Source organism: Poecilia formosa, unplaced genomic scaffold (assembly GCF_000485575.1).
Source record: "Poecilia formosa unplaced genomic scaffold, Poecilia_formosa-5.1.2 Scaffold1100, whole genome shotgun sequence".
NCBI classification, from domain to species: domain Eukaryota; kingdom Metazoa; phylum Chordata; class Actinopteri; order Cyprinodontiformes; family Poeciliidae; genus Poecilia; species Poecilia formosa.
This window is the reverse complement of record NW_006801039.1, coordinates 1-17,426: the sequence shown is the minus strand read 5'-3', so window position 1 is coordinate 17,426 and position 17,426 is coordinate 1. Positions and strand designations below refer to the sequence as shown.

The window sequence follows — 17,426 nt, the reverse complement described above, 5'->3', positions numbered from 1 at the left end:
ATCATACACTTTTTCACGGAAGTCGGCCGATTATGATCGGTGGCCGATCGATCAACGGGTGCTTGTTGCTCCAGCCACTACTCGGCTGTTTTACACCCCAAAAACACTTTAGACCAGGGGTCACCAACCTTTTTGAGGCTAGGAGCTACTTCATGGGTACAGAGTAACACAGACGGCAACTTGTTTGATACAGACATACATCTTGTTGGCTCAACCTTTATAACAATAATGCATTTGCATATATACGATTACATGCTGCCTGATCATATTAATGTTAAGGACTACTCGCATCCTGCAGGGGCCCCTGCAGGATCCGAGTTTGTGTATTTTCATTATGTCACACAATGTAACAATGGATTAAATCAGACCATTGAAGAAATGGCATACAGAAAGTATGTTCTATACAAGTTTTAAACTGGGTGTAAACCATATGTCAGAGAAAAAATAATTCTTACAGTAACATACTTGGGTTTTCAAACATGAAACAAGACTTGAAGAGCTTTTCATTCATAGAGTTTCGCTAGGGCTTCAGTCTGCTGGACATAAATAATTATTGGAAGAAATGTTGATAATTTGATGTTTTTCTATTTTGACCTAGGACTCTGAATCACCAGTATGACTACACATTTGACTGGACCATGCTGAAACAGAAAGCAGCACAACAAGGGGCCTCTTCAGGGGGCCAGGGCCAGCAGGCACAAACCCCCACAGGCAAGCAAACTGACAAATCCAAGCCTAACTTGAAAGGTTAGTAGCAAACAGCCAAGTGACGTTTTTTACCGACACCAATTGCTCATATATTCATTGAAGTTTTTTATGTAGAAAAGTAAATATTGTTTAAGTAAGTAACACATACCCCCATTATTCTTTTGAACATACACTGCCTGGCTCAAAAAAGTCATATGTCTGGGTGCCATTTACTTTTAAATAGCATATAGTGAGTTTAATATTTTAGTTTTGCATGGAGAAGTAATTGTTTTATGAATCCTAAAAATACTCCTTCTGGAAACGCATTACAGTGGGAAAAAATAGGAGCTACTAATTATTACATTTTGGATCGTTAGTGGTGTTTTGAGTGGAAGAAATTATTTTTAAAATATTGTGACTTCAGGAACAAGATTGCTATAGAAAAGCTCAGTTTTGCCTGGACAAAGTCTTTCATTTTGATTAGTTTGAGTACAGCTTGTATTCACTGTGACCTTAAACAAATGGACTCAATAAGCATCGCTCAATAGATGAAAATCTTGTTTTGGTAATTCTATTCTGAAACTGGAAGTACTGCATAGAAATATTAAACAAAATGATTGCATGGTTTGATTATTGAAGGCCATTTTATGATTAAAATTGACAGCTAATGAAAATCCAAAATTCAGCAACATTGTGGGCTCTGGTTTCTTATCTTCCCCTTGACAAAAGCTCATAAGTTCTCGATTGTGTTCAAGTTAGACAGGTTTGCTGGCCCACCAAGCACTGTTAATAACATAATCTTCAGAGCAGGTATTAGGGTACTTGTAGCAGTATGGGCAGTTGTCAAGCCCTGCAAGTCCTAAAATGAAAATCAGTTCAATTTGTATAGTTGGTACATACATCTGCAGTAGAGGTGTGCTGATTGATTGGCCACCGATCATAATTGGCCGATTTCCGTGAAAAACTGTATGACCGTTGATCGCCAATCACTGTCTCATGTTGCCAGTCACCAAAACCGATCACCTGTATCTCAATCCGCAGCCTACGTATGCAGCTTGTCTCCTCTTTCCTTCACACTGCAAAGCACGCGGCAACAAATCCTAAGCGGTGTGGTGAGGAACTATAACGCTCAGAGAGAATGGGGAAGTTTGGGTGTTGCGACGGAAAATTACCTCAAGTGTGAAGCACATCAAATTGCATCAACACGATGAATCTAATATGACATTTAAAAAACAAGCACTTGACGGAGTTTGGCTAAATCGAGGTTCTCTGCAGGAAAAACAGATATCCAGAGTGATCAGACAGCAGGCAAAGCAATGCACAACTACCAACACTCACCTGGAAGGGCATGATGGTCATAAAACTAAACAAATGAACCGAAAAATAATTTAAGCCAAAGAGCTGGCTGTGTAAGACGCTGGTTCTGCTTTTGCTGTTGAACCACCGCTCCGGATATTTCACATCCGGAGTACCGTTTCTGCTTCACCAGACAGTGAATTCTCCCATTGAACATCTGCTTAAAGCTGCAGCATGTAATTAAACAAACAAAAGATTTTAAATATATATTAAAACTTTCGCTGTGTCCTAACATAAGACAGATGATCTCTGAAAATAACATCGATCTCCTCTGCCGCCTCCTTGCATTCTGCAGATTCACTCTGCTTGGTCAGAAACAGCCAATCAGAACCAGCATTAATCAGCTAGTCGTGCTCTCAGGAAATTTTGATTTAGTAACTCAGGATTGTTTATTTTGATGTTTCCTTTTTTACATTACATTATTTGATATAGGCAGTGTTGTGAGATTTATTTGACTCGTGTATAATTTAGGCTAAGAGCCTTACTGTTAAATATTATTTTACTGATTGCAGGTTTATCAGTTGTCCTTTTAACTGAATACCTGCTGCATTGTGCCTGCAAGTATTTTGCATGTTTTATGTTTAAATCAGGTGAATTTATTACCAGATGATTTTTTTTAACTATACCAGATCACAAAGTAACATTTATACCTAACGCAAAAAAATTAACAGCCAGTCCAGACGATCGGCAATGATTGGTGAACAGCAGTGATCGACCCTCATAGATAATCGGAATTGGTAGCAGAAAACCTGATCAGAGCCTCCCCAGTGATCCTAGTTATCAAGGACTTTCCAATTTTATTAATTTAGAAATTCTAAGGATACCCAGCAGATTACCTTGACTTTGAGCATCCATGCCTCTGGATGAGCATGTATCACTGTATACTGTATACACAGTGTGTCATTCATATTGCAGCAGTCCCTCATTTTGAACATACATGTAGCAACAGTGAAGAGGAAACACTCAGGCTCTGAGTGAATTCTGACATCAGGATTTCTATAAAACTTCTAAGAGGGTCGTTGCACGAAGTGCTCTGAAATATTCTTATAGAGGACTATGCTGACTTAGGGCTTTATAAAACGCAGTCAACCAAAATCAGCAGATGACATGGCTTAACAAATCCTCGCCAATTGTTGGAACTGCACATAGAACTTGAAGCATTGTGTATTCTGTGCTTCTTCACTCATCCTCCAGATTATGGGACCTTGATTTCCTTATGAATTGCAAACTTTTATTTGAAAAGTAATCTTTGAATCTTTGTTCCATCTAGATAGTTGTAACCCATGTGCTGGGTATATCTATGTGACATAACTCTTGACTCGACCTGGGTGAGATACCTTGGAATCTCACCCAAAACTCGTGAATGGCCTGAGCACCACAATCCTAGGCTTATTCATTTAACTTTTTCAATCTCACTTTTTCTTCCGGTCGACGTCCCATTATCCTGTCTACAACCAGCTATTTTATTGAAAATATATTAAGGCTTAACCTCCTTGTGGAGGGTGTGAATGGTTGTCTGTTGGACAACCATCAAGTCAGCAGTTTTTTACTGATTGTGAGGTCATAAAATTCCTTGTAACTTTTTTTTAACTGGTGGGATATAATATTCAGATTTTCCCTAAAACTGAATTTTGGTTTTCTTTAGCTCTAAGCCATATTCTTAAAAAATAACTAGAAATAAAGTTCTGATCATTCTGTGTGTAAGCTGAGTTTCGCTTTCTGAATTGAATTATTGAAGAGGATAAATGAAACCCTACAATGCCATTCTAATTTAATTGTAACTGTAATGCCATATTCATTTCCATGTAGACTTGTTAACTTTGGAGCCATGAGTACATTTTAATTGTCCATTCCAAAAGTTCTCAGAACCTCTGCTTTGGATTCTGTTTGTCCAGTGTGTGAAACATGAGACCAAGCAGTTGGTTTCTTAAAGATAACAGTTCTATCCATTAATACTAACATTTTAAAATGATTTATTATTGCTTATTATAAAAGCTGAATTTTGCAGAGTATGCAAACATTTGAACATTGCAGAGTATTTAACTCTGCATAGTTTAACACTATGCAAATAACATCTAAGCTGCAGTGTAGTTATATAGTTTGACTGTAAAACCATGCAGTACAGAATGCAAGTACTTTGCAGTTCAAGTCAACTTGGACCGATATACAGTGATCCCTTGTTTTTCTTGGGGGTTGCGTTCTGAAAGTAACCCGCGATTAGTGAAATCCACAAAGTAGTTACCTTTATTTTTTTACAATTATTACACAGCATAATTAAGTACTCTACATCGAAACCAAAGAACAAAACTTGCTTTCAGATCAGCGGATATGTGTGTTCATCAATCGGGCCTTAATGTGATCCTGAGTCGTGTCATTAAAGCGTCTCCTCCAAGCTGCCCCAGAGATTCACAGCTGTATCTACGGCAGAGCGATGGATCTTGCCAACCGAGCCTCTGGTCGGGTTTTGCTGCCTCTGGCCACAGTTTTTTCAGCAGGCATTCAAAGTTTCAGCTTTCATCTCCTGAATGGCCGTTCTGTGTTATTTATATTTAAATACCGTAACGTTATTGGCACACAGGTAGCGAAGGAGCTCGGAGACTGTTTAGCCAATCAGGACGCAGGACAAAATGCACTGTGAAAAAAACTGCACAAAAAAAATCCGCGAAGCAGCGAGACCGCGAAAGGTGAACCACGTTATAGCGAGGGGTCACTGTATGCAGTATTTAGAAATGTCTGATTTTAATGTACAACTTATAAAAGTAGCTTTTCTGCATGACTGGCAGAAAAGCTACTAAGACGTACTGTTGTATTCCTAATCTGCTTTGAAAACTAATGAAGTTAGTGAAAACATTATTTTAGTTAAGTTAAATGCTATCAGTCAAAGCATAAATTAATGCAGTAGTTTTCCTATGGCATGCTCCTACATGCTTAAATAAATCCAAATACTGACTTTTTTGGGCCAGGTGGTATATAACTAATAATAATTTTGCCAAATTGGAAACACATTTTTCATTATTTTGGTCAAGACCTAATTTGTTGAAGCACCAAAAACCCTACCAAAAGTGTCTAGGAAAAAATGGTACAATTGGTCTGCCTTGCAGAAGCAAAGACGTCCTTGGGGAATTTGACTACTAACTTTGTTCCCTTATGTTGTTTTTATATTGGGGTTGATCAATGGGCTTTCTCATCAATGACATTGAGCTAATGCTTACAGATTTGATCTGATCTCAACCCTCTAATTCTGCTCTTTCTTTTTTAACATTTCCTCTCAAAACTAAGTAGTGTTAAAACAAACTGGACTATTTAACCTATTTTCTTGATGTCTATACTGTATTTAACAATGCCATTAACAAATACAGAAATCATTTGTTGTACAAGTAAGCACTTGTGGTCCTCATTTAGCTCGTCCTGTTCACCTCATTAGAGTTGGAATTTGCATATCTCTTTCTACCTGTGCTACTGATGTCATTATTGGATGGGATATGGGCCTGAAGTCACCGGAGTATATGGTCGGGTGTTGCCACTGACATTGTGGCCAGTTTAGTTAGCCAGCCTGCACTTTGGTTAACAGATATACTTCTTTAGACTTTTAGCATGTCAACTTTACTTTCAAAACAAAGTGACCAGCTCAGCTAGTTTGCTGGAACATGAAAGGGAAGGGAAGTCCTTAGGTAGACTGACATTTTATTAAAGTGACTTTAAACTGTAGGAGCAATATGACCAAAAATGATTGTTTTGAAACTATTGCTTTTTAAAACAGTGGTATAACTTGACACTGGTAAGAGGCCTTTACAAAGACTCAACAAACTGTTCCACAAAGCTAGAAACAATACTAGAGTAGAGTTGGATCGAATGTGGTGGAACTTCAGTTTCTCTTAATCCTCCTGAAAGTATTGATGATCCTGTGTCCTACCCATGTAGAAAATTCCATAGTAATTACCTGATTACTAGGTAACATTCATCAGCAATTACACATGTAAAGAGAGAAAATAAATGTTGTAACTCATATTTATTCAAAATTCTTCAGAGTTCTTATAGATGGTGATGGCTGTGGACATGAAAGATCTAACAAACTGAAGTTTAGCACAGTGTCATCCTGGAGCCGTCAAAGCTGCTCAAATTTAAGGGAAGTTGGTTTTCAGAAAAAGAAAATTAACTTACCACTTCATCAGAGATGAATTAGCTGAGTCAAGGAGCCAACATGGTTGGGCCAAAGTCCAACAGTCGACACATAGTTGCAGAACATTTGCTTTTACACACACAGATCCACAAGACGCACTTCCTCCAGCGCCCGCTTCATGCCAGACGTTGCACCAATCCGCCTGTCGATCTCCCGCTTCTTTCTTCCCTCATTCGTGAACAAGATCCCGAGATACTTAAACTCCTCCACTTGGGGCAGGACACCCTCCCTGACCCAGAGAAGGCACTCTACCCTTTTCCGGCCTCGGATTTGGAGGCACTGATCCTCATCCCGGCCGTTTCACACTCGGCTGCAAACCGCTCCAGCGAGAGCTGCAGATCATGACATGATGAAGCCAATAGCACCACATCATCCACAAAAAGCAGAAATTCGATCCTAAGGCCATTAAAACGGATCCCCTCAACACCTCAGCCGCACCTAGAAATTCTGTTCATAAAAGTAATGAACAGAATCGGTGACAAAAATGTGAATAACGAATTATCAAAAATAAGATCATTATCAAGTCTTTCGAAATACTCAAGCAGAGGGAGAGAAAGAGAGGGAAAAAATACACTGCGCAATATTAATTTTAGCCAAAAGTGTAGCTACATTCTGTTCAATTGACTTTACTTCATTGCCATTTTAGCTTGAATACAAAAAGTGCCAAAACACCACAAAATCTAACCGATGCAAATTGACAGCATATATCAGACCTTTGTCCATAATTTGGCTTTCATTAAACCTCGAAAAATCATTTTTACCTTTTCAATTGAGTTGTATTACTTAATCCTAGAGTGCTGACCGGTGGCTATTAACGGCAGAATCCCGGTGGAGATCTGATCTAGCAGCGCCAGCAATTCTGGTAAAGACAGCACTTCAATGAGCAATCTAGCAGTAGATTTGGATATAAAACAATGCTGCTACAAGATGACAACAGATTCACCATGTAATGAAGTTTGCAGATTTGAAGAAATGTTTGGGAGACGCCAAGCAGAACATGCCACACCCACAGTGAAGACAGAGAAGGAAGAAAAACTGAGCGGGTGGATTTTTTTCCTCTCTCATTTCAACAAAAGAAACTGCAAAGATCCACCCCTAAGTGACCTGGAGGTGCAGGACTGCCTTATTTTAAGATATATTTGGTGGGTGGGGAATTATAAATGTGCTTGTGAGCCACAATAACCTACATGTGGATTAAACCTTTTAAAGTGCTTAGAAGTTGCTATAAATGCACACATGAAGCATACCGAGTCAGATTGTAGAGAAATGCTGGCCCAGATGGGGTGGGTTTGGCACCATCATGTGGCCAAATAGGATGACTACAACACGGAGGCTGTGTGAGTTACCCGAGTCTCTGTTTTCTATAAACATGAACAAAAATGTAAACTTTAGTTCAAGATCTGAAAATTACATTAAATAACGAAACTTACTTCTCCTTTATAATGTATTTTTTATGCTGTTGAAATATAAATGGAGAAAACATTAAAAGCACTTAGTGTCAGAGTTTGATTTGGTGTTATTCAAACAAATAAGCTCTGATTCTTAGCAAACTTTGAAGATTAACTAATACTGTGTGATCAATTTCATTAGAATTGTGGGAGATGCAGAGTTTTGTGTTAAAGTCCATCCATTTCCTAACACCCTTGTCCCTTAGTGGGTCAGGAGGGTTGCTGCTGCCTCTCCAGCTAACATTCCACGTGAGAGGCGTGGTCACCCTGGACAGGTCGGCAGTCTGTTGCAGGGCAACACAGAGACACACAGGACAAACAACCATGCACACACACCCAGGGAGAATTTAGAGAGGCCAGTTAACCTGACAGTCTTGGTTTTGGACTGTGGGAAGAAGCTGGAGTACCAGAGAGAACCCACCATGCACAGGGAGAACATGCAAGCTCCATGCAGAAAGACCCCAGCACGGGAATTGAACCCAGGACCTTCTTGCTGCAAGGCAACAGCTCTACCAACTGTGTCACTGTGCAGTCCTGTGTTAAAGTCGAACTTTATAAAAAGCAGAGTGATGCATATGAAGATATGGCCATAGAGCAGTGGTCATAACAAGGTGTCCGCAGACACCCTGTCCCCCGAGGGGACATTGTCCGTCGCCCGCAGAGCAAGTTCTAAAAATAGCCATTGTCATTAGGGAGCACTGCCAAAAAATTATTTAATTAAAGGTTTTTAGATTGAAGTAACTTTTTATATTTAGAATTTTTTAAAAAGTAATTTATAAAAACGTTTAAAATAAATTGCTTTATGTATAAAACCCTTTTCTAGGGTAAAGTTTAAAATTATGCGCAGATGCATGCAGGATATTAGAGGGCTGTACGGCTGCACCCACTCTGCTTACCTCGAGATCCTTTAAGTGAAAAAAGAAAATAATTTCTTGAATTTTTATTATTTAACCCTCTTTAGTATTAACAAACTTGTGGAGAAAAAAAAGATCTTTTGTGTCAAAAGATATTGTACGTAGTGCACATCTGTGTGATTCTGTTGGGGTCAAAGGGCACCCAAAGCTTAAATCTTATTGGTCAGATTGCTTTTGTTTGTTTGTCGGCTTGGCACTTTCTCTGTAAGAAAAATGAACGAGTTCTTAGAGCGGTCATCTGGATCCCACCAGAGCTTTTTTCTGACGGGTTGTCGGTTAATGACTCGGTTACCGAACTGGAGAGCTGATGGGTCACCTGTTGACTGACATCTGCTGCTCTTACTGAGCGTGTCAGACTGCGGGTTAAACTATTTAATCTAGTCAAAATGTTCCCCGAAAGAGTAGAAATTAAGCAAACATTGTTGCTTCACCTTCTTCTCCTCTGGACGTCTGACACTACCTGAGCCTGGGAATCAACATCCTCCTCTTTCCGTGGATCACATGGGTAGGCTTTGCTGTCATGTCTTTATTATTTAGCATTGCTTGTTTAAAAAAGAAAAAGTCTGCTGCTTTTGTGGTTTAGGTTTGTGCTATGTGCACATGATGTGAGTTAGAGAGGTGGTTGTGCTCTTGCAGTGATAGTTTTGTGTGATCTGTCAGATGTTTGTTTGTTTTTTTTTTTGACATCTGCTGATGTCAACCAGACTGTGACCTGTCAGCTTCTCAATTCACGAAACCACAAAAAGAGCTTATAAACCGGCGACCTCGACCTGTAAAAACCTCAGGCTGAATCTTAGAACTACTCAAGGTTGTAACTCTGCTCATTCATTTTTAGCTTACAAAGCGCCAAGCCGCCAAATAAAAAAAAAAAAAGCAAACTGATCAATAAGATTTAGGCGTTGGTGTTCCCACCCCCACAGTCTCACACTGATGTATGCTACGTACAAGATGTTTTGACACAAAAGATCAAACTTAAAACTCTATGAACTAAGAACTTCTGATCACATAACAATTAACTATAGATGCCATGATAAATCATTGCTGATGACTATTGTGAGTAATCCCTAACATTAATATGATCTGGCAGCATCATATTAATGTTGGGGACATTAGCAGTTTACTTCACAACTCTGGTATTTGCACCAGCAGACTGTATTATGTTTTATTATGTTTCAAGTGAGCTGCCTCCACCATGAAGGCTGGTTTATAGACAAAATTGATTGCTTGATTAAAAAAACGACAAAGTTTTGTCATAGCAACGTGCACACACAGCCTAGCAACGCCACACAAGGAAGTTGAAAATTCTTCAACTTTTGTTCCTGTCATCGCCATCATGACCCGTGTGTGGGGTTCAGCCCAAGTGGCGGAAACTGAGGCGTTTAACTTCCCGTCTGTTTAGCCTTTTCCAAGGGAACGAGAGGGCAGGAGTAACTCCAGACACCGGAGTGAAGCTTTTTGTCATCCAGTCTCTTTGGTAGAAAGAGAGACGAGACGTGACGTGACGAAACCAAATAAGAATGGAATATTATCGCCCTCATTTTATTTTATCGTCCGATTGATTTATTGCTTTTGACAACAGGCCTAACTACTCCCACCAAGTATTATGATAAACTTTGGTCCATATTGCCCTCCCGTAGTAACAAGTCTTCCTGCGTGTGTTTTTGATTGTTCATCACATTGCATTAGTCCCACTGCTCAGCATTGATTGGCAACATGTGTGCATGAGAAAGTGTACAGACAAAAGCTCTCAAAACAAAACAGACCTTTTGTCTTGTGAGCTTATCTAGTAAGAAAAATATATTTTTTTAGATGCTATCCAATAAAGCTGTGAGCTTTTGTCTCTTTGTTGTGGAGTTGTCCATGAACACTGGATTTTAGTGGACTTATGGAGAGAAACAGACGCTGTAACTTGACACCACAGGTATTATTATGTTCATTTTAATTCACTTTAACAAAAAGTCTGTCAGACCATCGTCCTCTTCTGTGCAGTAGCTCTTAGTGCTGGTCATGTAATGCCTTCTACTTCATCGGAGCAGAAAGGCCTGATCTTTTAATTGACATATGCCTGCTTGTTGATAGCCAGCAGGCATATGAATGCTGAAAGCTAATGGGCTCTGCATCACTGAGTTCTACCCAGAACCACATCAGGTCTGTTGGCATTTCACTGTTCATAAAAATAAGTATTTATACATACCAAGACTTCATGCAGAGATGCCACTCTGGTGCCAACACATGTTGGCAGTAACTTCACATGCCAATACTTGTTAGCAGGATGTTGACCTGGCAACATCCTGCTGGTGCTTGTGGTGTGGTCTTCATCGTAGTTCTTAACAAGCTCCAGAACTCTCTTGATTTGTTCATGGGTGATGAACTTGGATGTCTGTGGCCACAACCCCTTTTTCCTAAAGCGTGGTTTTGCCTCGTTTTCATCAAAATGCCTGATGTCAACTTGCAAAATCTGAAAAGGGAAAAACTAAAAAAAATACTTATTTCATGAACAAATAACCCCTAACCCTTAATACAACATAGATGATGTTTTCCATGTCTAAGAGTTTAGATCAAGCCAGACCCGCCTTGAACCTGTCGTCATAAAGCCCAATTAACTTGAAATGTAGACCCGAGCCTTGAGAAAGGCTGGCTGGAGTTCCACAAGGCAGTGTATCATCCCCTGCCTTGCACCCGGACCACGAGCTTGTCATTATAAAGGACAATGCCATTCAACAAGTGTCACTCTATAAATACCTCGGGGTTCAGATGGACATTAACTGTTTGCCCTTTTAAGAATAGTAAGTCTGTATGGTCATCCATGAACATGGGTTCTAACATAATGCCAGTTTTTTACTGTGCATTACTGGAAAGCATTATATGGGATCACAGCTTGGTTTGGTAACTTAGCTGTTCAACTCGGTGACAAGCCGGCCCATATTCATAAAACAGCCATGAAAATAATTGGCTTAAGAGAAAAGAGAATCCATGCAGAATACATGCATGGATTCTCATGCGTTGATGAGAACCTTAAAAATCATATTCACTGACAGGGTTTTAGTTAATATTCAACTAGCTGAACTGCTAATCCAGTCCCATTAGTCTATAGCCCCTAATGGGGCTAATATCCCCATTAGGGATCAACTGGTTAGTCTATAGACTAACCAGTTGATCCGGTTGGACAGATGCATCAAGCTGTTTTAGAAGCACAAACAGAAGTTAGGATAGCCACCATTGACAGCAGATAAATGTTTTTTTTTTGTTGTTGTTTTTTCTGGAAGTTAACAGCGCCAAGACCCTCCTGGCTCTGGTTGTTTTTGAGTGGTTCATTTCTTCAAAGGGCAATATCAGCCCTGAGAGGAGGTAGAAATTTCACATCTTATCTGTCTCCTAGTACACTGTCATGACATGGTGACACTGATAACAAATGTGCCAAACATATTTTTGTGAAAGTTACATACTGTTGTTTTAAAAAGCTTGTAGGAGTTGAAATTTGCACATCTCAAGAGAAAAATAAAATCTAAATTAGATGTTTTAAAGGCTAAAAATCTTATGATCTTAAGAAGCTGCTTTCTGACTAATTTCTTTGACATTTCTATTCTCTGGTCTGCTTTGTATCATGTATTTTCTTTGTGTTCTTTGCTTGAAGTTCCTCATTCCTCAGGTGAACTAATAGTTGCAGCTTTTCAGGTTTTGTAGCAAGTTGCTGACCACTGATTGAAGATACTGCCCGTCTGTTCTTCTGTCCATCTCTAGGGTTCTAAGTCATCCCCTCCCTAACCTGATCTGCTGTTGGTTACCAGGACAACCTGATCTCTCCTGGACAAACGACGGTCTTCTCTTCCATCATCAATATCTATGTAATGGAATGTATAGATTTACACAAGGCTTTGTCATTTGTGTTATCTATATTTTCATGTGTATAAATCATAAAATTCCAATTGGGAAATGTATGGGGTTTTCTTTTTTAATTATTTTATAAGGGTAGTGAGGCTGTAGCTGCCTCTTCCCGTATCAGATACATCTCTCCCCATTTATCAATGTCTTTTAATTGATCTTTATTCCTTTGGAGACTGGGTGAGACAGTCGGCTGATCTGGGTTTTGTTTTTTTGTTTTTTGTCTGAGGTAACAAATCCTCTCCTTTCTCACTACTTTAATAATTTCAATCCCTCCTTTTACCAAAAAAAAGGTAAAATATGTAAACCTGTTCTTTTTGTTCCTAAATGATTAAATGACGCAACCCTGGATGTTGAGTTAAAAAGAACTTTTGGATTTTTTTTCCTATGGTGAATAGTTTGCTTGTTGATATAAGAAGCAAAGCAACAGTTGGTAGGATACTTTTTCTCTCTCCCTTTCTCTAGAACTATGATTTATTAAGTCTGTTGTAAAATGGTCTTCAGAAATGCCAATAAAAACATTGCTTAACTCTATTGTGTTGGTTATTATCAACAACCGAACTTACTTAAGAAATATTTCTGTAGGGAAGAAAATCATCTGTTTCCATTCTGCTTAGTCACATTATGTATGATTTGGGGAGCTTCGTAAAGGTGAGGTAAATATCTTCAGGGGTTTTTGTTATGATTATCTACTTTTAGGAAAAATCTTTTTCCAATGTTATTAGCTGTGATGTCAACAGCAACAGTCAAATATTTTACAAGCATCTTTTGACTAATCAACTTCTCAGCTCAGAACAGTTTCAAACGGGAATAAAAATGAGTGTGCCTCATCTACAGTCTAGAACAATTTCACACTGATTTTTGAGTCAATAGGTCACATGATCTAGAAGCTACTGAAAAATACTAAATTTTGATTAAACAAAGCTAAAAAGCCAAAAATGAGCTGCAGTGGAATAAAAATGTGCCTCATCTATACAGTGTAGTGGAGCAGTTTCACACTGAGTCAGTGGGGCACACGACTTTGAAGCTATTGAAGAAAATATTTAATAAAATTATTTGAAAATATTAAATATGACTAAGATTTAATGGAGGATGGTGTGACTCATGTAATAGGATGAATTGCCACTTTTTTGTATCCGTTGGTCACAAGGCATTTAACATTTGTTTGTCTGGAGTGTTTGGTTTGGAAATTTGTTGATGGTCCCTAAGTGAAGTGAACCTCCGAGCACTGAGGAGGGAGTGGTAGAGAACAGCTGGCCGAAATTAGCGCACGAATATTGAATATCCAACTTTAAACTAACTTCACTGCGGTGAAAAATCCTCTGTTAACATTATGCTGAGGCATTGGAATATGATCCTATTTAGATGGTCGAGGTAGACCATCTATTCATATTGCAAGAGAGCAGATCGACTTTCTTTTTGCCCAAGGACACATGGCCAAGAGGATGGCAAACATCTTTGGATGCTCAACATCATTTCTTTCTAAGAAGTCCAAAGCACTTGGTCTACCAATAAGGGGAAAGCTGGCTGCAGTGACTGATGAAGACCTTGAAACTAATATCAGACAACTTCAATCCCTGTATCCAAATTCTGAGACTGATGTATGGCATCTAAATATATTGCTTCTGAACAAATATGTGTAATATGTTCAACAGTGGTGCTGCAGAATACTAATTATTTTATTTAATACTGTCACAAATAAGAAAAAATTCATTTATTTTATGACCAGATGTGAAATCTGAAACCTATATTTTGTAAAAGATTACTTTCAAAATGTTAAATTGTGTGTTGGTTCAAAATAGTATGACCACAAGTCCTTTATTGAACCAGATAATGCGAGGCTTGTTACATCCACGAGGACTGGTGGTTCCATGGTGTAAAGTCCGTGAGATGATGGCTCGAATCAACCCAATGGCAACTTCAAGGAGGTGGAGCAGTGCAGTGTCTCGACGTGTCCATCATGTGCCGTATCCCAACAGTTTATGGCATATTGATGGAAACATCCATCTCATACATTTTTTGTTTTTCCATTTGGATGGGGCTTTGTGGTCCATGGTGGCATCGATGGAAGTTCTCGCTTAATTACTTGAACTGTACCACAGACAATTGTGCCTCAACAGTGTTATTTCATTTTCTCAAGGCAACAGGCCTCTATGACTTACCTTCTAGTGAGGTCAGATCATGGTGGCGAGAATGTGCAGGTGGTCCATGATGATGAACCTCCTTCAGGGCATTGAATGTCGGAGTCATATCACTGGGGAATCCATCAGAGAATCGAGCGTCTTTGGAGGGATATATTTTTACATGTTCTGGAACCATTTTATTGCACGTTTTATAATCTTGAAGATTCAGCCCTCTTGGATCCCAGCGATGATGTGCACAAACTTTCTCTTCACATAGTTTTTCTTCCTGAGATCCAAAACTGACTAGAACAATTAATAAGAGCATGGAACCACCATTCCTTGCCTACAGAAAACAACAGAACACCAACACAAACCTGAACAGAATGGATGTTGGCAAACATGAGTGCCAACAGCACAGCAACTAACGACGTGTTAAGTGAAAATTACAACGCACCAGAGACTTGAAGAACTTCTGCAACATCATGGCCTTTGGCCACTACCAGCCACTGATGCTGAGCAGGTCCCTAGTGTAGTTGTAGAACCACCTCAAACCAGGCTCAGTCAGCAGCAACTTCAGTCAGTTAATCTTGCAGTCAATCATATTTCTGATCTGAAGGCAAAATACCAGGCCTGTTGTGCAGAAATTGCAAATGCTTTATTGATTTAAATACATGTCACTATGTTTGAGAAGGAGTGACAAACATCAAGAACATTTGATCAAATGCATTGTTCCTAAGATTCAATTACTACAAATAAAACTTGGAATTAACATGAGTAGGTAACCTTACAAATTTAATTATAAAATGTTAAGGCATTAAAGACATGACTAATTAAGTATACATTCTGGAGAGGGAAAGAAAAATAAAAATTTGGTAACACTTTATTTGATGGGGGTGTGAATAAGACTGACAACACCTGTCATGAACATGAGAAAGTCTTCATGAATATTTATGACTGTTGTCATTCGGTAAATCATGACACTTTTAATTCAAAGTTGACATTATTCAAAATGTCTTTGTTATGACAACTTGACATTAACCAAGGACTCATGATCTGACATAAATCTGTTATAAAAGTATTACTGATGATGCAGCTTTATGTGGTAATATTATATTGCTCTGCCATTTTATTTAGTATTAAATTTCTTAATTTAATCGATCCTAAAGTTTTACAGCAAGATGTCTACAAAGCACTTATGAACTTCGCATTTGAAACATTATTTAAGGCTGTTTTAAGTAGTGCAATACACCATCTCCACCAGTGAGAGGCAGCAGTGCACAAACAGGAGTGCAGTGTGTTGGTGAAGAAGAAATCTTCCATATTGTGGGGCAAACCTAACCGAACACAAGTTTTATCTTTAGTGTTCTAAGATATTTGCATTAGAAAGTAGTCCAAAAATACCTGATAAGACATTTTGACACTAGCTGATTATGCAACACCAAACTTAGGTGTCTGCAGCACCCCATCTGTCATGTACTTTGTGAAAGACTCATAGTCTGGGTGTACAGGAAGGTGGAGTACTATAAAGCAAGTATTTGCTTCTGGGAAGACTTTGTTAGCTTCATGGAGGAATTCAATTTGTGGATGATGGGGAAAGCCTAGTGGAGGCTCCGGAAGCAAACTCCAGTATCATTTCGAGGGCAGTGGGACTGCATTCTCCTTGTGAAAGACAAAATGTTGAAATTATGACCTTTGATATCCAGTGTGTACTCTTAAAGACATGGAAGAAAATGTGTTAAATGTGTGTCCTTGTTCCTCCTCAATCTTGATAGATCGATGATGACAATGCATTTCTTGTTAGTAAATATAAACATTTTGAAGATGAACCATAACTAAGCATGATCATTATAAATAACATGTAAAAGTATGCATTTATGCAACAGATTACCCAATATATATTCACTGGTAAAAGATAGACCATTTCTATGGCAGCTTGAGAAAAAGACTTTCCAGGAAAGACCCTTTTCTAGCAATTGAACTGTTTTTGCTCCTGTCACTAGTCATTTAAAAAGCCTGCTTCTATACTCAAACTATGATTACTTCTTTTTGGACAGTGGTGATAAATTGGTCACAAAATGTAATTGATTCCAGTTGTGCTTACAGTATCACAATAAATGTACCTTCAATATCCACCAACCAGTCTCTCCAGTAGCATATGGTTTGATCCTCCTTTTATTGCTGCCTTGCATAGAAAAACACTTGGAAAAGTGTGCAGGTCCCGTACCGAGAGAGCGGTGCATGAGGCGTCTATCCTTATATTATGTCTATGCGCTGAACGACACAGGCTCCGTTAGAGCCGCTAAGTGAGGAGCTAGCTGTTAGCTGTTAGCTGTTAGCTGTGGCTCAGCGGCACAAAAACTCCTCCAGTAAGTAAATACTTAAAGCAAAAGACATTTAACACCTTTTATTTACTTTCACTGCTCAATAGAGTGAAACACATTAACAATAAAAATCAGACTGCAGTTTGTTATTTTATTACTTGATCATGATAAGCTGCCTTGTTATGCCTTGGAAATCAAAAGTAGCGAAACTGGCTACATTGCTTTCATAGACTTAAGCTTTTTTGTCAAAGGTAACAAACATCTCATTCATATTTTAACTCTTTAACTTTTACGTTAATTAGAAGAGTTTGAAACGGGAGGGAGGTGGACAGCTCTATGTTTGAGCCGAGAACAGATAGAAAAAACAGAAAGCTGCCTTTATTTCTCACCGTCTCCAATGTAGAGCCTTTAAAACCACAAAATAAAATCTGAATATATTTCTATATAAACCCTGGTGCTTTAAGTGTTATGTTTAAATTATGATTCTCTCCAGACATTCATTTCTATCTACTTGT

At 38.7% G+C, this 17,426-nt stretch overlaps 1 protein-coding gene across 2 annotated transcripts in view; it reads left to right on the top strand.

Annotated features, from left to right (window-relative positions):
* Positions 1-13,001, top strand: part of LOC103132516 (casein kinase I-like) — an 18,627-nt gene extending 5,626 nt beyond the window's left edge. Inside the window, exons 4-5 of one of the 2 annotated variants that reach the window (XM_007544321.2) lie at positions 599-711; positions 12,327-13,001. In XM_007544321.2, coding sequence (XP_007544383.1) covers positions 599-711; positions 12,327-12,334 — 121 coding nt within the window. In that variant the 3' untranslated portion in view covers positions 12,335-13,001. Of the gene's footprint in view, positions 1-598; positions 748-12,326 lie in introns of both variants that reach the window. The other variant, XM_007544320.2, reaches the window with a different exon arrangement.
* The last annotated feature ends 4,425 nt before the right edge of the window (positions 13,002-17,426 follow it).